The sequence below is a fragment of the Simochromis diagramma genome, unplaced genomic scaffold (assembly GCF_900408965.1).
Source record: "Simochromis diagramma unplaced genomic scaffold, fSimDia1.1 OVJJ01000302.1, whole genome shotgun sequence".
NCBI lineage: Eukaryota > Metazoa > Chordata > Actinopteri > Cichliformes > Cichlidae > Simochromis > Simochromis diagramma.
The window spans coordinates 779,376-800,445 of record NW_024386792.1 but is presented as its reverse complement, the minus strand read 5'-3'; the positions used below and the strand labels follow the sequence as shown (position 1 = coordinate 800,445).

The window sequence follows — 21,070 nt, the reverse complement described above, 5'->3', positions numbered from 1 at the left end:
GTCTGGAGACTGGCTAGGCCACTCCAGGACTTTCAAATGCTTCTTACGGAGCCACTCCTTTGTTGCCCGGGCGGTGTGTTTTGGATCATTGTCATGTTGGAAGACCCAGCCTTGTTTCATCTTCAAAGTTCTCACTGATGGAAGGAGGTTTTGGCTCAAAATCTCACGATACATGGCCCCATTCATTCTGTCCTTAACACGGATCAGTCGTCCTGTCCCCTTGGCAGAAAAACAGCCCCATAGCATGATGTTTCCACCCCCATGCTTCACAGTAGGTATGGTGTTCTTGGGATGCAACTCAGTATTCGTCTTCCTCCAAACACGACGAGTTGAGTTTATACCAAAAAGTTCTACTTTGGTTTCATCTGACCACATGACATTCTCCCAATCCTCTGCTGTATCATCCATGTGCTCTCTGGCAAACTTCAGACGGGCCTGGACATGCACTGGCTTCAGCAGCGGAACACGTCTGGCACTGCGGGATTTGATTCCCTGCCGTTGTAGTGTGTTACTGATGGTGACCTTTGTTACTTTGGTCCCAGCTCTCTGCAGGTCATTCACCAGGTCCCCCCGTGTGGTTCTGGGATCTTTGCTCACCGTTCTCATGATCATTTTGACCCCACGGGATGAGATCTTGCGTGGAGCCCCAGATCGAGGGAGATTATCAGTGGTCTTGTATGTCTTCCATTTTCTGATGATTGCTCCCACAGTTGATTTTTTCACACCAAGCTGCTTGCCTATTGTAGATTCACTCTTCCCAGTCTGGTGCAGGTCTACAATACTTTTCCTGGTGTCCTTCGAAAGCTCTTTGGTCTTGGCCATGGCGGAGTTTGGAGTCTGACTGTTTGAGGCTGTGGACAGGTGTCTTTTATACAGATGATGAGTTCAAACAGGTGCCATTCATACAGGTAACGAGTGGGGGACAGTAAAGCTTCTTACAGACGACGTTACAGGTCTGTGAGAGCCAGAGATTTTCCTTGTTTGAGGTGACCAAATACTTATTTTCCACCCTAATTTACGAATAAATTCTTTACAAATCCTACCATGTGAATTCATGGATTTTTTTTTCACATTCTGTCTCTCACAGTTGAAGTGTACCTCTGGTGCAAATTAGTGACCTCTGTCATCATTTTAAGTGGGGGAACTTGCACAATCGGTGGCTGACTAAATACTTTTTTGCCCCACTGTAAACACTCTGGGACCATCTGATGAGGAGAAAATATGGGAACAATGTGTATTCCCCAGCCAGTTAGCAAATGGTTGCTGTCTAAGTGCAACACCTCCAGCCACCACGTTTCAGAGTCACTAGCTCATGACTTCTTGACTATATTTTAGAGATTTTTTTCATCTTAAGGTGAAAAAAATCAAACTGTTCATGATTGTCTATTACTGTTGAGTATCTCACAATCCCTTTGCTACAGTATCATTGTTGTCTTGGGCAGCATATTGTAAATTTCTTAGTGATTCCCCAAACTAACACTGTGACTAACATACTTCAGCCATCCATAACTTTTATTTGTTTCAAACTAGGAGTGAGCAGTGACTGACTCGCTCACCACCCTGCTCGTTAAACTGGGATGGCGACTGCTGTTTAAGACTCTTTTGGTGAAAAATAAGTGTCTCTGCAAACAAGAGCAACTCAAGTTCGTCTCAAAGAGAGTTTGAGACAGCAAAATGATTAAAGTTATTTTGAACAACCATCTCCTAAGACTATGCTCACGAGCATCTCTTAAATTTCTACCCAGAAGACATCTAAAAATACCCCACTCCACTGGCTAAACACTGAATTATCCAGCAAACAATGAGCACATATGCCTCAAATCTCTCCGTCTGCGCTTTCTTAGTCATTATCAGTGCATTTGTTTGCTATTACTGGAAACATCTGTGCTCAGATAGGTTTATGTCTGACCTTTTGTGTCCAACTGTGGTTATGTTTAAGCTCTCGCATATGTGTAAGAATGTGGAAGTAAGTAAACACTCAGAACAGAAAGTCATATCGTATCTTGGCAAGGACATTTGCCAGTGTTATTGAATTAATTTGAGTCTGTAAGAATGTAAGAAGAGTGTTTACCTAGACGCAGTCTGCCCTTCAAATGGCGTGTCACTAAGCTGCCCTTGTCTGGGGAGGAAGAGGGAGGGAAGGAGGGAAGAAAGCTGGGAGAACGAGGGAGACGAGGAAGACATGGTGTGTGTTGCAGTTGGTGGCAGATGTTGTCGCTGTGGAAAGGAGGAAGTAAACATCACTTTCACACACATTCTTGAATTTGCAGAGCGTATGGAGTCACACAGACATAAACGCAGAAAGCAGGCACACACACATCACGAAACACCTCCCACGTACCTAACAACAACGAATTAGCTAAAATGTGTGAGGAACAGGGCAGCGGGTCAAAGACAGTGAATGAGTTTGTCAGAAAAGCAGGTTGGAAAAGTGAAACTTGAAGATCTTTTTCTTTCCTTTCATTTTCTTTTCTTTTTTTTCCCCAACGCCCACTCAGGTGACGTTTAAATGGCATTGCCAGAGGACATAACATGTAGTCCTTTAGAATAGAGAGCTATGCTTCAGTCCAGCTCAAAATCGATGCTGCTGGGTAGAGATGAAAAGAGGCTAGAGGTGGAGACCGATGAAGGCAGATTTGATAGAAAGTCTGGAAAGTGAGATGAAGCCGTGTTGACTGTGGCGCAAAGTTCAGTGCGGGTGTTGAGGATGGACGCTGGAGACCCGCTGCCGGTCATGCCTAAATTTCTTTTTTGGCACAAGAGTAAATTACTCATCTCTGGCTCTGAGGCTGGCGGTTTCCAGAAGGAATTAGTTTGCAACCTTTCGGGTTGACGTCAGACGCGCTTTTGACTTTTCAGGTGTGAGGGCACGCTTTGTTATTTCACTTTCAGTGTTGGAAAATATTACACAGTTACAAATTAGTCACGCCTGCACAGAGTCATTTGGCAGCCTATTTTAAACTCACCTACTCCCTGGATTTCTTTCACGTCTCTGCACGTTATTTACACCATGATGTCTCGTTAGCGTGGTTAGGGTCATCGATAATTCTTAGAGGTCATAAAGCAGTAATGAAGAATGGTTAAAATCATATATTAAATCTGGAATAGGTGTTAAACTGCCAGGTTTTTAGGATGGCATTTCAAAGTAGCCAGTATCCTAAAATATTTAGATGATCAGCTCAGAATTCAAAGATAAGACACTTTCTGAATATGATCTTTTTTCCTCTAGTGACCTTTCACTTGAAAGAAAGATGAATGGTTTGCAGAGTTTTAAATAAGTTAGATCTTAGTTACACAGGTGTAGAGACTGGTCTGCAGCTCCTGAGCAATCTGCAGTCACTAAGGGAAAAATGTGCATTCTGGTTGGTGAGTGTTTGCTGGCAGTCGCTGGGTGAAATCAGTCACAAACAGCGTGCTACACTAAAAACCTCCTTGGGATTGCTTTGGTCTCTAGCAGATTTCTACTGTCACTCATAGTTTATAAACTGCAAGTGACTGCTGCTATCTGCTACTTACCAAAGCAACCTCACAAGGTTTTTGGTGCAGAAGTATGTACTTCGATGCAAACAATTCCTACCAACAGCAGGCAACCGGTTAAGGAATTTCCCTAGCAACCAGTGGTTTCCAAAGAGGTGCCAAATGGTCTTTAGGCTTGCATGACTATAAAACAATTAAAAGGAAAAAAAGTGTTACTCACTTTTGTACTTAATATTTTTCTTTAGTTGTTACATGTTTGGTGAGCAAGGGTCCACACACGTGCCTACACACACACACACACACACACACACACACACACACACACACACACACACACACACACACACACACACACACACACACACACACACAGAGGGATAAGATCTCTTCTGTAAAGGTTGAATCAAAGAAGAGGGTGCAGAGTGAAACAAAAATATTATGCTGCTGTTTAAGATGCCAGGCCTTTCTTCTGCCCAGCTCCCTGCAACTTTCGCCTCCCTCACCCCTTACTTCTCACCTGCACTTCTTTGCTTAGATGACCTTCTCCCTCTCTCTCGTCCTCCTCCTGCTCCCTCCCCTCTTTACCTCTGTCTGGTCTGCCGGGCTGTCACGGTGATATCCCAGGTGCTGTGGTTTTGATCTCCGCCTTCAATAATGAATGAAAGGATACAATTCGTCAATCACTTCAAAAACCATGTAGCCCACATTGCCCAAGGTCAGGACAGTGGCAGCTGTCAGACAGGATGATGGCTAGCATAGGCAGGTGAGCGGAGGATGTTTGGCCACATGCATCACACGTACACACCAAAGAGAACCAGAGGAACTAGAGGAGGAACAGATGAAAATGTATGAAAGAAGAGGGGCCTCCTCTGAAGACGGGAGAAAAGGATATTAAAACAGAACAATACGATTGGGAGAAGCAAGAATGGAAGAAGTTTCGCGTGATTTTCAGTGCTTTATTTTCTCTGAAGACCTCAAGTTACCTTTTTTAGGTTCTCTTTCCTATTCTGTGTGTTCGTGTGTGCGTGTGTTTGGAGGTGTGTGTGTGTATCAAAGTGTGATGTGTGGGGTGAGAGAGATGAAGCCTGGAGTCATGTTGTCAGACTATCACATGTCTGAATGCAGTCGCGTTTGTGAAAATCTCTCAGTATCAATGTAGATTTGGGTCAAGTGTGTGCGTGAAGCCCGGTGGCAGTGATGGGAAGGTGATGCGGTGATCGTGTCGGACAGTTTCAGGAACAAACTGGTTTTACGTCCACTCGTGACTCCATTATATAGCACTTATACCATGGTGGTACAAGTGGTGCACACACCACTCCACGTCGTCTTCCTTTGGCAGTTGAGTCTGATTGATTGTTATTGTCTGTAAATAAGAGTTTGCTTTCCACCTGCAGAAAAACAAATGTTTTTAATGAGGGGGTGTAAAGTGCTGAGGAAACAGTAGGGGGAGAGTGAGGCCCGGGGATAAAAGAAAAATTGCAGAAACAAAGGAATAATTATCATCTGTGCTATTTTTTGTGTGATTCAAAAGGACTGAGGTGTTTTCACGGTTCCTTGTGTGCTCAACTTTCTTCAGAGAGAAAGAGGATGCTGTTGTCTCTGTGGGAGGTATTTATTTCACTGCCTCCCAACGCTCCCATTCACCTCCTTGCTCCTCCTGTCCGCCTGTCTGCTCATCAGAAAATAGGAGCTGACAGTTGTTTGTGTATGCGTGTGTTTTGGTGCGTGTGTGTCTTAGCAGATGTGCCCTGCAGCGTGGCCCACCTCTTAAATGTCACTGATCATAGTCTCTTCCACCTGATTACCCTAACCCCTCCAACCCCACCCCTTTCCCCCAACACACCACCGCTCCACCTCCCACTTCTATGCTGGATCTTTTCTGCCCCATTTATTACCCCCCCCAGCCGCCCCCACATGGATCTGCATGACCCCATGCATGCGAGGTTGAGAGTGCGTACATCCACTCGTACTTCCAGTGGCGTAAGGTGCCTTTTCTTCTGTACCAAAGTAGCTGTTTGCACAGAACAGTCTCTTTCAATTACAGTGCACTGTGTTCAGAGCTGACATTTCAGCTGGTTGTCCTATAGAGACATATGCATACAAATGCATGGGCATATACTCACATGCTTACGCTGACATTATTAAATGCCACAAAAAGCAATAAACTGACATTTTGTAATCGACTGCTCAGGCGCAGTTTTGGTTAACACAACAGTCTTGATTATTATAGTATTATAGTTACACAATGGCCAATCACTAAATGGGCACAAATCAAACTGGCATATGACCAAAGCCGATGCAGTCTGCGCATTGCCTTCCCTTCACCAGCCACTGTACCAGCATCATTAGCGAAACCAGACAGAAAAATCTCAACTTTGAATCGTTCTCCTTGACATGCTTTTGTTGTAGAGGTTGTACCTCTCAGCACATCATGCTATTAGTGGCTTTGACACCGAGGAGCAAACACTCTCACAAGCAAAGTCAAGCGCGTCGACTTTGAACTCGAGACTCGACTGTTCCTCGACTCGTATGCCATTGCATGTGTATGTGTACGTGCACGTGTCGGCGTCTGCATCGTGCCTGCTGGTCTGACATCTGCCAATCAGCACATCAGGATCAGTCAGTCATCTGCCAGCTCTTCACAGACAGCTATCAGTCAAAGCTTGTAGAAAAACATGATTGGAGCAGGCAAGAAAGGGGCTTGGGGGAGGGAGTCGTGATTGGCCGTCTTTTGCAGAAAGAGAGGTTAGGGAGAATGTTATGTCTTCAGTGAGAGATGCTTTGTTCTTGTAGGCAGTTTGACATTCAGTAGTCAATTAAAGCGGCTGCCAACTTGAAAAGTCACGAGTTAAACTCCTGATCAAAGTTCCTCGCTCACATCCTGTATGCTCTGCTCCATCTTACAGCAGATGAAGCAGGGGAAACATTTTCCTCTCTTGTGCACGCTTCTCTGCTGTTTTATGTCCAGGAGTAGTACTTCTTGTCTGTGGTCGCTCAGCTCCCTGTGTACTCTCCTAAGGCCTGCTGGGATCAGTGGGTGAGCTCCAGCCCCGTGGATTAGCGTCAGAGCCACTTTGATTTCATCATCATCAAAGACAGCAGGTGTTTTCTGCTTAACTGTCATCTTCTTTGGTCACTACATTCCCTCGGTTAGTTTTCTCTTAAGATTGTGTGCATATGTCTGTAGCTGTCTGGGGCCGTCATGATTCTGGGTGTGATTTGGGCCTCCAAACTGATGGGACCACAGCCCGCCGCTGTTGACATTTAGGAGATAAAATCCTACAGTGTGTGGCGTTTAATGAGTCTAATCGTTTGCCTTTTGATCCAGCTGCTGCTCGTCGTTCTCATTAAAATGATTTTAAACGTGTTGGATTTTTACGTGTGGGATCAGTGTTGTCAACAGCATTCACCAGGAGGAACGTGAAAATGATTTCAAAAAGTCCAGTAGGCCACGAGGGGGAATTATATTATAACCCAGTTCATCAGCTTTCGGGTCAGAGCCGCAGCTCACCTGATATTCACCTCACTCTTGTGAGGTTCACTCACCTCGAGCGCTCTGTAGAATTTACTGTTGGTTTTGCCTTATTCCACCATTTTAGCTCGTTCTCACATTGTCTGGATGTTTCAGTTTTGATGGACCATTTAAAAATCGGGGCTCCTATGGGAGTTTGCTTAATGATGTAACTCTAATCATACGCTGGCTGTTATCCAGTGTGTTGATCCCTGTTTTCGCTCATTAGCGCAATATGCGCTCCTCGCTGACTGTCAGTGAGAGGCTGTCTAGTCTTCCTGAGTTGCACTAATGCTAATGTCTTTAAGCTTTGTGAGGTACGGGCTCATCAGTGACAAACCTTAAGTTTTGTAGTTTCAAAATTTGGTTACACACGTGTGTTTTCACCCGAGTCGCTTGACGGGAGGGATCATATCTCATTTCTCAGCCCTTTCACGTTATGTTGTTCAATTAATTAGCCCCTTTTTTCGACCCTTTTCCGACTCGTAGCAACATGCCAAAAACTCAACTCATAATTCTTCCTCTCGCCTCACACACTGTCAGTCCAATTAAGTGCTTTTAAATGCCTGTTGAAACAAGCGCAGGCAGACTTATTAGATTAAAAAGGAATAGAACTCATTCGCACCCCGTAATCAAATAGACTGCTGTTGCCGTGAAGGCGAAAAAATGCTTAGCCATGCAGCTTGTACCTACATATGCATACAAAAATTACTCTTAAAAAAAAGAGACTGATTTAGTTATTTCTTCCCCTCATGCGTCAAAAAGGCATGGCAAAGGGTGGGTCTGTGTGTGTGTGTGTGTGTGTGTGTGTGTGTGTGTGTGTGTGTGTGTGTGTGTGTGAGAAAGAGAGAGAGAGAGCAATACAGCCTACCAGTAAATCAGTATTCATAGACTATAGTCAGCTCTGCCGGCCCTGTCTCACAGTAGGGGTTCAGCTCTATGAAGATAAAGTGATTTTTCTGGAGTGAGCGAACCCTAATTCTGACCTGACACCCTCACACACACATGCACACCAGCACTGTAAATGCACTCACACACTCATATGCAATAATTAAGCAGGCAGAAATGAAATCCTCAGCTTTGTTTCATCCCAGCGCTCTCATTTTCTCGTGCCGAGGCTGCGATGTACACTAGCACCACAGGGTTTCCTTGCATCTGAATGCACAACGGCATTGTGAAGAGCTTTTCTGACCACCTGTCAAACTTTCCACACGAAGAAACCAACATTTTTAGCCGTTCTCTTACTGTTTTGCAGAATCTTGACCCCACGTAGAGAGGATTTCACGTCTAACCACAGCTGTTGCAGTAAAATTCAGGGTTATTTAACACTGTGTAATAATAATCTTTTTTTTTCTTGCCCGTTTCTAAAGGACAAGCCATTTAAGGGCTAATTTCCACCGCACATTTGCTCCGTGCTATAAAAATTCAGAGGTGAAGAGGAGAGTAGAGAGAGCAGGATCATGGTGGACCATCAGCCCCGAAGCCACAACCCTGGTCTTCTCCTCCTCCTGTCCTTTCATCCTCCTCTCCTCTCTCTCTTCTTTATCGCAGCGCTCATCTTCCCGGCAAATTGAATTCCTCCCTAGAATCTGCCTAAGCAGCTTCATAAGACCAGCCTGAGAGTGGATGTGTGCGCGGGATGCGTCAGGAAGAAAAAAAAAGTGTGCATGTGTGCTTCTTGGCTCTCCTGTCACATTTGAAGGCCAACCTCTCTGTTAGGCAACGATCCTCCTGAAGAGAAAGAAAGAGGAGACCTTGAGCTGCCGCACTCTTTGACAGAGATGGACCAGGGGGCAACAAGTGAAAGAGGGAGGAACAAAGGGAGGATGATAGGTGGCTGGATAGTGCAGCTTCTGAGAAAGACAGACAGGTCAGAAATGGGGAAGACTACGGGGGGAGAGAGAGGCTGACATGTTGAGATTGAGTGACAGAGAGACAGACAGTGTGGGGGAGAGAGAGAGACAGACAACGCCAGTGATTGAAACATGCTGTTAGCTGACCTTGCTCATCTCAGAAGGGTGTTCGGAGTGTTCTCTACAGAGTGTTCTCTGTCTATCTGTAGTTTCTCATGGGCTGCCTTTAAAGGAAAAGAAAGGGCTTAAGGAGTGACAAGGAGGGGAGTGCCTCAGGCTGGGCTTTGGAGTGGACGCAAAGCGTGATGTATGAACGAGGTGGTGGATGAGTGTAATGGTGCAAAACATCCACACTGGCATACGAAGCAGCCATTGTAGCTGAGGGTTGTGTCAAGCTTTTAAGGCTGCTCTCTCACTTAACACGAACACAGTTTTTATGGGGACATTAGTTGACATTATGCATTAGTTATGCCCCCTCCCTGACCTTACCTGGCACTATAGACTCTAGAAAGTGCATTAAACCCACCCTCTTTCTTTTGACAGCAAGGGGTGCCTCCTTTCTAAAAACAAGCTTGGTTGGAGTATACAGGAATACGGTGATCAACTCTCTTGATTTGACAGTTTTCTGATTAAATTTACACTGATCAGACATAAGATTCTGACCACCTGAATAATATCTTTTTGGTCCTCTTTTTACTGTAAAAACAGCCTTGACCCCTGAAGGTGTGCTGCGGTATCTGCAACAAGATGTTAGCAACAGATAGTTTGAGTCTTGTAAGATGTGATTTGGGTCCTCTATGGATTGGACTTCTTTGTACATCCCACAGATACTCGACTGGATTAAGATCTTAACACCTCAGACTTGTTGTTGTGGTCCTCAAACCATTCCTGAACCTTTGTTTTTGTAGCAGGGCTCGGGCCACATCGATCAGGCAATAGTTTCCATGAAAATGTGTCCGTTGTCTGCAACAATGTTTAGTGTCAAAGTAGCATCCACATGTATAGCAGGACACAAGGTTTCCCAACAGAACATTGTCCAAAGCATCACACTGCCTCTGCTACCTTGAATCCTTCCCATAGTGGATCCTGGTGCCAGGTGTTCCTCAGGTGAGTAATGCACACGCCCCTTTTACATCTTTTATGTAATGTAAAAGGAAACATGATTCATTAGACCAGGCCACCTTTAAATTCTCTGTGGTCCAGTTCTGATCCTCATGTGCCCACTGTTGGTGCTTTTGACAGTGGATGTGGTCGCCTACCTGGTCAGCAGTTATGCAACAAACTCTGATGCACTTTTCAGGGACACTTATGACAAGGCTACTTGTCAACTGTCATACTCGCTCAAATTATCGTGATGGTAATTTGACAAATTATTGTCCCTCTCTAAACCAAAAAGACAGAGAAGGCATGGTCTGCTTTGACAAGTTATTGGCCAGTGTACATGCAGTGCCCCTCGAGTTCTCATTCATATTTAATCATCATGCGTGGTTCCATGAAGCAGAGGTTAATATCATGGTAGCTACACACATTTTTCATATATAGTACTGGACTATATATTCGAAACAGACTTTTTTGACGAGGGGTTGAGTGTGTGTGTGTTTGTGTGTGTTTTTAGGTAACTATGCACAAAGCATGATTTGTCTGCCCTTGTTAATGCTGTATGTCTGTGTTCCCTTACTTAACAGAAGCTCTGTTCTGTTCGTTCTGTTCATGTGTTATCCAAAAATGTATATTATGATTGACAAATGAAACCCTCCTTTAACAAAAATCTGATATAATGATACAATTCAGGTGATTTTCCCTTGGGAGGAGGCCAAAGCCCAATTTTATTTATGTAGCATTTGTATCCCGGTAAAACAACGATGTCTATGTCTGCCTAAAGTAAATGACAACCACAACACTAAACATAGCTGGAACACTGTGTTTAAAATGTCAATAGAAACATTTTTAGGTTGTTGTTTTTTTTTTGTTCTTTTGTTTTTTTCAAACAGCCCTTTTGAAGGGATGTGAGGACTGGCCAAAATGTCCTCACCTTCCCAAAAAGTTCTCACTCCCAAGGTAGCAGTAGAAGCAAACTTGTATTCTTTCTCTGTCTTCCTCTCCCTCTCTGTCTCTCCCTCACTCTCTGAGGCATGCAGCAGTGAATTATAGTGCTGGTCAGCAGTATGACATTGGAGTCTGCATTGCCAGCCATCGTCTGTAGAAACAGAATATTCCAAATAAATCCTTATGCCCACATGCGCTCGCTCTCTCGCTCTCTCTCTCTCTCTCTCTCTCACACACACACACACACACACACACACACACAGACTCCCATATAAATCTGTCCTAGCAGGAACACTTCCCTTTTGTGCACAGAGCAGGCAGCTATCAATCTAAAAGAGAGAAGGAGAGGGTGAAACAGTGGAAAGTGGAAGAGAAGAGGAGGGGAAAAAGTGGCCCTGAGACATCCAGAGGGAATAAGGAATAAGGGAGGAAATGCAGACAGTGGAGATGAAGTGAGAGGGGTGGAAGTGATACAGAACTGAGGAAGCTGAAACGACAGGGAGGACAGAAGATCTAGTGGACGGCAGGAGGGGAAAGGGGGAGCGTTAAGAGTTATGAACCTGTCCATATTTACTGTCGCTAGAAGATAGGCTTCCACTCAAACGGATGCGTGTGTATGCATGTGTGAATCTCCTGTTCAGTCCAAACCCAGATGCTAATTTTTGTTGAGTGGATCCAGGCCTCGGCACATGCAGTCCAGCAGCAAGTGGCTTTGGACAGCCTATTTAGCCTTGATGCCCCTATGCTGTGTGACAGTGAGCCAGGTCCTCACACCTGAGTAGAAAGTTAAAGAGTGGATGGCATTGCTTGGACAGCAGCTGAGCCATTCAGCAGCTGCACCTTGCAAGGCAGGCCAAGTGATTTCAACAGGCTTATCATAAGATTCAGCTTGGGCACTGTGAGTGTCTGTACAATGCGCTATTGTACAATATCTGTGCTTGGAAACTTGGCTGTTCAGGAGCACAATACATGTGGTGAAAGGGAAAATGCTCTCTGTCAGGATGGAAAAAGCTAAATGTGGAGGTGAAGAACCCAGGATTACCATTACAGTGAAAGGATGCTTATACTGCAGGCATGCTCATTGGTCAAAAGACTCCTGACAGAATCAGACAAGCTTGAGTGAACAATTTAATCATCGCAACATCTGTACCTTTTAGTCTGATCAATTCCACATTACACTGCATCTGACGAACAGGATGCTCAATCTAATTTTTAGCATAAGGGTTAAAAGCGTCTGTGAAGCCTGACCTTTGTCTTTGTGCAGTCTACGCTGGAATTTGATATGCTTTAAGTAACAAACAGCAGATGTTGTTTGCATTCAGAAGAAGTAGTCAAGTTACGTGGTGCCTTTCCAGGGAGTAAATGTGATAGAATTGCTGCTTTTCTGGACCGTTGATGCACATCAATGCTGGGAAATAGGATGTGTTGGAGCACTCATGCATGCCGCCATGCGCTCAGTTCAGCCGTTTGAGCTTACACAGGAAACAAAAGGTCTAAGTGTATGGACAGGCATCACATCTCCTACCTGTGCTAAGCATCTGTTGGGACACATTTTCTCTTGGTCTGTCTTAAAATCAGTGTTATAACTTATGATGCAGTTTGATCTGAGATATTAGTTGTTTATTTAAAATTGGTAGGTTTTCTGAAATGCTGAAGTACAATTTTGTGGAAAAAAACTAGTATGTGTGTCTGTATAAAAAAGCTTTGACAGGCGTCACTAATAGGGTGAGGGCTCTCTAGACAGTCTCGCAGGAAAAATATAAATATAAATAAAGCAGCTGTAGATGGAGTAGCAGTTTTTTTCCTATTGCTTTGATGTCAGATGTCTTCTTCTAAGCCTGAAATGAGTTTTCATATCTGATTTGACATTTGCAAAATGGCACCTAAAACCATTATTACAGAATTTTCTGATTCCAGTCTGAAACTCTTCTCAATAAAATAAGAGAAGACTTGTTTTTTTGTTTTCAACTTATTGTGCAAAGGCCATGATTTCTGTGGTGTATGAATACAGCAGAAATCAGCCGTGTTGTCTCAGAGTGACTAAAGCAGACGATTTCAAACACCACAAATAACACATTTTCCTTTCTGTGTCTCTGTCTGTCAGAAGTGGCTCCCTACCTACGAGGGGGTGGACAAGGGCAGCAGGTGGTGTTAGAGGGAAACAGACTGGTGCTGACCTGCCTGGCTGGAGGCAGCTGGCCTCTGCAGTACCGCTGGACTCTCAACAACAGCAACATCACTGACTGGACGCCACAGTACAGGTCAGTTAGCACCCACTGCCTAGTTATTATGTCAGACTTTCTGTCGTGGATCTTCTCATTGTCTTTAAGTGTATATGTCTCTCTCGTACCCTTCCTTTCATATACAAACATCTGCAGAGTAAGAGCTGTTCCCGTTAGAGATGGAGTGTGTGTAGAGGTCAGAGCATTCGGACAGCAGAGCCAAAGTGAGATTAATAATTACATTAGCACCATAAATATGTATATGGTGTGGGTGAAGAGGAGGGGATCCAATCAATATGTCTGTGCTGTTTCTTTGCTTTTTGCCCTGTACCTTTTTTTCTTCTCTTCCTCCTCCTCCTGTGCCCCCTCTCTCTCTGTCCCTGTGTGTGTTGGTTGGTAAGAACTAAGCAATTCCTCTCGGCAAAACTGCAGCTGTGAAACAAAATTGTTTTTCACATCATTCAGAAATGGAGGGAATCTTGGGAATGCATACACACTGAGGGAGGGAGAGGTTGAGCCAGCAGTTTTGTAGGCAGTTGTTGTTCGAGCCAGGAGGTGCAGTGTGGCTCTGGACTGCTCTCAGCGTTCTGGCTACTTTAGTTTGGTGAGGCTATGCTGAATTGGCAAGCTGCAGTGAATATGAGTGTGTGTGCGTGTGTGTGTGTGTGTGTGTGTGTGTGTGTGTGTGTGTGTGTGTGTGTGTCAGGATGTGGCCATCTGCTAAGCCTGATTTTAGTGTTCTACCTTTGCAACTTTATATATGCTCATTTACATATTTTATTCTCAGTTAAATGAAGACATATAGTGTGGGATGAGATATTGAACCTCACTAGATCCTGATGTTTCAGCTATTGCAATGCATAGCACCTTTCTGCCATTGATATATAGACCATTTTCAGCAAATTGGACGGCCTGCAGCTTTGTGCATGCTGCTGCTACAGGAGCGCGACCAAGCAGTGCTCGATAGCAGTGCTTTGCTGTGATTTTTGGTCACGTTTACAATTAATACGGGTCTCACAGATCCACTTGGTTTTACATAAACTCAGAAACATGCTTTGGGCTTCCACATAGTAAAATCCTCTTTGGAATATTTTATTTTTCTTCATCCTTTATCTTAGTTTAAAGCGCTGGTCAGTGGAGAATTCAGATGAACAGTAAGTGACAATGATTTACATTAATGGAAGCTTCAGCTCCTGCTTCTTTTATCATTGTCAGTTCAACAGCAGTAGCCTGCCACTTTTTACACATTGTGAGTTGGAATAAAAACATCACTAAGACAAGTTAGACTCTCGAAAAAAAAGAAGGCAGCAGCGTTTGCTTTGTTTTCAGGGACACTTATGACAAGGCTACTGCATTGTCTTCAAAACTGTATAACATGCTTGGCTGACAAACTTATTTCTCACAATGCATGTGTTTTTTCCCTCAAGCCAATACTTGTCTCAGTTACGTGCTGTACAATTGCATAGCGGGAGGTAACATATGCTGTGCATCAAAGTAATGCATACAGTTTTATAATAATATAAACCTGTTGAAAACACATAAATATGAATAATTTCTGGTCTGATGAACTTCAGATTTAATGTAAAATGACTACCGTCCTACATTTACCTTCTTCTTTTGTGCAGTCTCTCATCACAGTATTACACAAAACAAAATCGATTTTTATTTCTTGAATCAGTCAATCACATTTAACGCTAAGCTTGTCAGAGAAACTGACTAGGAAATTACTGCATTGTCTATATATATATCTGTATCTAAATATAGTGGTAGATGACAGAAATCTAACAACTTGTTGGAACTTAAAACACATGGTGTTTCCGCTGCACACGGCTGTTGAAAATGTAGCTGACCAGAGAGAGAGAGGGAGATAGATTGGTGGTAGAAAGTGTCCAATATCAAAATCTGTTTTAGGATCAGAGCTGCTGTGTAATGTGTCGTTCCTGATTCAAATGGAGTTGGGTTTGTGAGTCTTTGATGTACATGTGTGTATTTGTGTCTGCGGGTTTGTGTATGTTGGCAGCATGCACTGACAGCCTGGGAGTTAAATACTTGGCTGTCCTGGTATTCGTAATGAGCCCCAAAGCGATGTCCGGTTTTGCTATGTCTATCCGGTTTGTTCGGAATGTGTGTGTGTGTGTGTGTGTGTGTGTGTGTGTGTGTATTTGTCCAGCATGGTACCAACCTAGATCCTATGCCAAGCTTCCCATTAGTGAAGCACAGTCCATTAAAACCCCATTAACAATCCTTCTCAGAAAAAAAAAGACCTCGCAAACATCAAAAACCTTTTCATACGCGGCACACAGACGCAAACAGACACACATACATGTACACAAACTGTGCATATGCTCTCTCTGCCTTCTGTTATCTGGAAACTTTTACAACCTTAGGCCCAATCCATTTTCTGAGATCAAGGACATGAAAGGGAATTACACAAGAGTGCACGCATATGGACAACCAGACCTCCACCTTCGTTCCCTTCTGTCTTGTTGGTCTCCAGACATCACTCCCAGTTTTATTTTTATTTACAGCTTTGAGAAGAAAAACCTACCCTTATAGTCTTCCTCTCCATGTGTCCATCTTTAGGTTGTCTATGCCGTCCCTGAAGAGGACTGATGCTGGACTGTATCAGTGTATGGTGAGGAACAGGATGGGAGCAGTAATACACAGGAGAACGGAGGTGCAGGTGGCCTGTAAGTACACACAGCATACACGGACACACACGCTGGTTTAAAGTAAACTGAGTAAAACAACTGAAGATGTTGTTTTGTGCACAATTAAAACTTAACAAGCTTCAGCTTTGCTCAATTCTTACAATCTTACAAATATTGAAACAGTGATGGTTTAAAAAAGCATTAGATAACATCTTGGCTAATGCTAACTGACTGTGAAGACAGCGTGATTGGTCAGTTCCAATACTGATTCTAGATCAACAGTTTTATGATGATGTAGGGACAACACCAACACCGGCATATCTGATTGTGCAGTAAATGTATTGTGATGCATTGGTGTTGATCTTCATACTCTTCATCCTTCTCTCTTTTCCTCAAGTTCTGGGTAACTTCTTGGCCGAAGAGCAGAGAAAGACGGTGACTCAGGGCCGAGCAGCCCTCATCAACCCTCCTCCCCTCGCTTCGTTTCCTCAACCATTGGTCACATGGTACAAAGATGGACACAAGATAATCCCCAACAACCGAATGTAGGTGTTTCTTTTACCCTTTTGCTTTGTGTCTTGAGAACGCACTCGTGTTTGTATGGTGTCTTTTGCAGTCTCGAGCACAAAGTGTGTCTAACAAAATACCGCCTGAGATAAAATTTTAATTTTACAGTTCTTATCCCACAGTGGTGTATTAATTAGTGTTCTGCAGAAGCACAAAAGTTCTTTTAATCCTCGCATGTCAATTGCTATGAATAATAAGCTATTTAGATAACTGACCCTTTTCATAAGAAGAGACACAGGACATTATCGAGAGAAGATAAAGCGGGCTTTTCAGTGAATCAAATCTACAAGGTTATTAAGTAATTTTAGGTGCATGGGAGATATTCTTTTATATTAATTGTACAGCAGAGATATGAGGGTCCCTGTGTTGTGTAAGCTATGCTTCACAGTCTTTTTGTGTGATGTTATTCTCCAGCTCTTTTTGAAATGCTGACAATTTGCATATTATTTCTTAGTTGCTGCAGATATCCTGTAAGTGTCACTCTTTTGAAAAAATGCTCATAAGCTAAGCACAGGGATGGTAGTGTGCTTTTGGTTTGCAGAGTGGTGTGATATAGATTCAGGCAGCATTTTAAATTAATTTGGGATATGCACCTTTTTGAATCGGCTCCTCGTTGACAATAGCTGTTGAGATGGAGACCTTCAGTGATTTTATTAGTCTCTGCTTGCACTCTGAGATAACTAACTCCCCATTAAGACCACTAACTGCTCCCCAGTGTGTTATTGAATGAAATTGTCAGTGGCCTTGCTGTACACGTAAACGGTCAGACAGCAACTTTTTCACCCCTTTAACGACAGACACCACCTCCAAAGAGCTTTTCAGAATGCTATGTGGATTCAGGTTATATAAACAGGTTTTTTTTTACTTGGGGGGGGGGTTGCTTTTGTTTCTGGTTCACATCAAGTTTGAATTTGCTTTTTAATTTGGACGAACTAGGATAATGTACTCCTGTTAAGTTAATGGGGCTTTATTGAGAGTGGCTTAATGATAGTGGACTGCAATTATTTTGCTGCACAAGACACTATCTGCATGAAGGTGTTTTCAGTCAAAGCATCCCTGCTGAAGTGTGCTCCCTGCTGCTGTACACGAAAATAAAAAAAAACAAAGAGGAGCCCTTGTTATAGTTACAGATTATTCCGTGATTATTTCAATAAAAATACATCTGCAATAGATACGGAGCATCTGTGGCCAGGGGACAAGATTGTTAGTGCCCTAAGCCTTTCTTTTGTGTTTGCTTATGTCTTAGCGCTACCAACCAACCACATTTAAGCAGGTTTTATTGGCGTGCCGGTAAACAGTGAAGAAAAACGATCTGCAATCTTAAAAACACTAGCTACTGTGCGAGGAGGATTTAACCTTTAAAATTAGCAATAGGGAATCAGCGGTAGAGATTTTCTCAGCTGTATTAGAGCCTGACCAATTTATCAGCAGGCTGATATGTTCAGCTGATATTACCTCATAACATTCATGTTATGAGTGTTGATACTGGATAATTTGTCCAACAGAGGGTACTCTGCAACTTCCCTGTTGACAACACACAAACATAACAACAAGATGATACAAGCAGAGTCTGGCAGAGAGGAAATAAGTTAAAAACAAGCAAATAAATAACTGTAGATATCAAATATAAGGCAAATTAGATTATTGGGTTTGTGTGTCTGAAAGAAAACAACATTGGCTGTTATCAGATATCAGAATGTGAATTGTTAATCCTATATTGAGTGTGTAAATTGGAAGAGCTTATCACTTCTCTTTTGTACTGCCAAATAGTTTTTCAGCATTCTGAATAACTGAACAAAGACACAACAACCCAGGCACCTCTACATACAGCTCAGGACCTTAGTACATACTCAGTGCTCGGGACAAGACCTTCTGTGACGCTGTGAGGATGTATCCTCACATTAACCCTGAAAAGAGCTAGTTTATAAGATCTGACATGTGACTCCATGGTGACTTTAAAAGCCTGCTAGCATATGCGGAGTATACATTTAAATTTGGATTCTAATATCCATCTACTGTAAATCAACCCTGACAGCAATGAAAAGCTTTAAAGTATCAACCTTTTTGTCAGAACTGCTCCTGACACAAAGGTTAAGTACTATATTAATGCCTGGATATATTCTGGAAGCTCCATAGCCTACAGTACACCAATAGAGGGAAATATATAATTAATAGTAAAAGCCTAAGGTGAAGCTGAGGTGGGTGCATGGATCGTAGAGTAAGCACTGATGTAACAGTTGCAGCAGTAGGTTAGCAGAGCATTTAAACAATGTGATGTGACAGTGAACAATCGGCTGCCCGATTTTATCATATCCACAAGCCTGAGGCCAATACAGAGCCTGCAGATGTCAAAATGGTCACAGCCAGAAGGAATGTGTGGGCACCTGACTATGGTTAGAGTTGGAGGTCACATCATCCAGAATGATCTCTACGGTGGTGATGATGATGATGTAAACTGTTTACCAGTGTAAACGGTACATGGTTACAGATGATGTTAAAACAGCTCTTTTTAGAGCACATTGTATTTCACTTTATACAGCACATTTGTGGTGCACTTACAGTATATCAAAAATGAAAAAGCTTCAGGTGGTTTATATATATATACGTGTTGATAATTGATTCCGAAAATATGGTTGTCATGGTTTTAACCGTACCTGCTTCAGGTGATACAAGATATTTCCAGCTTCTTGGATCACAGGAACAATTGTTTATTCACTTTGTAATTATTGTAATGACTCGTGATTGCATTTTGTGTGTGTCTGTGTGTGTGTGTGTTGGGGGGGGGGGGGGGGGGGGTATCCTTGTTTTGTCTTTTATTACTTTTCTGTTCCATTATATCCAAATGGGCTGCAGTGTTTGAAATACAGTTCCAAGTTTGGCAGGTATACTCAGCTGAACAGTCAACACAGAGATTACAGTGGCCAGTATTGGAAATGGTATATGTCGCTGAAGTAGCTCCAGTGGCTCCATTACTCTTTGCCATTTATCTTGATTAAGTTGAAGGGGGAAAAAACTGATAAAACTTTCTGTCCTAAAATGCACAGTCAAGACATTTTATTACCAGGAAAACCCATAAAATTCATGAGTTTCCTCAGCTATTTATTGCAGACACAGTTTGCACTGAATTCCAGACTGCCTCCACTAAAGTAATAAGAAATTAAGGCATTTATATGAAATACAATGTAAGTGGCATTCTGTTAATAACAAGCCGCTGTGCTTTTTCACATGGCAAAAGCTTGGCACTCAATGTAGGAGGCATTTTATTTAGACCATATTCCAATCTTATAAAGATGGAATGAGGTGTGTTGCCTCTAATAATTTGGTATGAATAGTTTCCATCTCAGTTATCTGTCTTGAATGCTGACAGCAGTCTCTCCAGTCCTCGAGAGAGTTAGATATGAGAAACAGAGAAACCAGTAGAAACTCTAGAGATTCATCTTTTTTTCATTTTTTTTCATCTGATGCAGTTTTTGACTCCTCTAGTATAGAGGTGGATCAAAATAGTAAAATAAAAAAGAGAGACAATCAGTCTTTTTGCTAAGTTAACAGATGATAACAGGCTTAGAGCATTTATTGGCAGCTGAGCTAGCCAAAATACACTGTAACCAATGCCCAGCACATTCCTGGTGCTAGCTAGCTGACTGACTTTGGCCAGCAGTCTGTTTTAACAGATACAGGGCTATGAAACAAAGGTTTTTCTTAAATCATGATCAGTTCAATTCAATTAAATGTTATTAATGTAGCGCCAAATCACAACAACAGTCACCTCAAGTTGCTCTATATTTATATATTAGTGTAAAAAGCTCTATACTAATACAATCAGGCACCACTGTATAAGCAAACACTTGGAGACAGTGGGAAGGAAAAACTCATTTTAAACAGGAAAGAATTAGCAACAACCAAGCTTAGGGAGGGGCAGCCATCTGCCATGACTGTTTGGGGATGAGGGGAGGGAGACAGGACAAAAGACAAGCAGTGGAAGTGAGACAGAGTAACATGTTTTCATTTATTTACACATGTAGCAGCTCTAAAATAGAAACACATAATCTAGATAAAAATACACTCATTGTGTCACTTAGACATGTTTTTGTGATTGTGTTTTTTTGTAAATTGAGCGAAAAACATGTGGTTTCTAGTGATGATTGCAGGGTTTTAGCTAGAAAAGTTGTTTGAGCCAGCAGCAGCGATGGGTCAGGGATTTGGTACAATGTAATGCTGTGCTCGTTTCATGTAGCACTGTCCACCTGCTATGACGCTAATTGTTAATTGTGTGCTGGCTGAGACAGAACAGCGGGGCTACGTTTGTGCGCCTCGACACACACAGGATGAGGAGGGAGGCACCCTGGGAGCAAAACATCATATTATATCATAACCTCATTTATATTCAGTGATGAATGATTTAGCTCAACCTTGAATAATGGACATAAGTGGACTGATTTCAGCTGAACACGTAAAATGAAATAAAGTCTGAACACTTTCCTGGTACTTTATTCTAGCAGTAGGTAATCTTAACTGTTATAGAAAAACTCTCCAGTGCACAGACCATAGCGGTCAACTTAGAATAGGCGGGCCAGCGCTCTCGTATTACAGCCATGTAATTATACCACTGAACATAAATTATCACTTATATTTCTGTCCTGGTTGCTTAATAGATCTTTAGCAAAAACCTATATCCACAAAGCAACAAATCCACACTCCTCTGAACCTTACAGAAACACAGTAGGCCGCTCCCTTATTTCCCAA

At 42.7% G+C, this 21,070-nt stretch overlaps 1 protein-coding gene across 3 annotated transcripts in view; it reads left to right on the top strand.

The window, feature by feature from the left end:
- Nucleotides 1-21,070, top strand: part of LOC120728643 (protein sidekick-1-like) — a 282,587-nt gene that overhangs the window by 91,683 nt on the left and 169,834 nt on the right. For all 3 annotated transcript variants that reach the window (XM_040023681.1, XM_040023682.1, XM_040023680.1), the window contains 3 exons: nucleotides 12,992-13,148; nucleotides 15,693-15,799; nucleotides 16,158-16,305. In XM_040023681.1, the coding sequence (XP_039879615.1) occupies nucleotides 12,992-13,148; nucleotides 15,693-15,799; nucleotides 16,158-16,305 (412 nt within the window). The remainder of the gene's footprint in view (nucleotides 1-12,991; nucleotides 13,149-15,692; nucleotides 15,800-16,157; nucleotides 16,306-21,070) is intronic.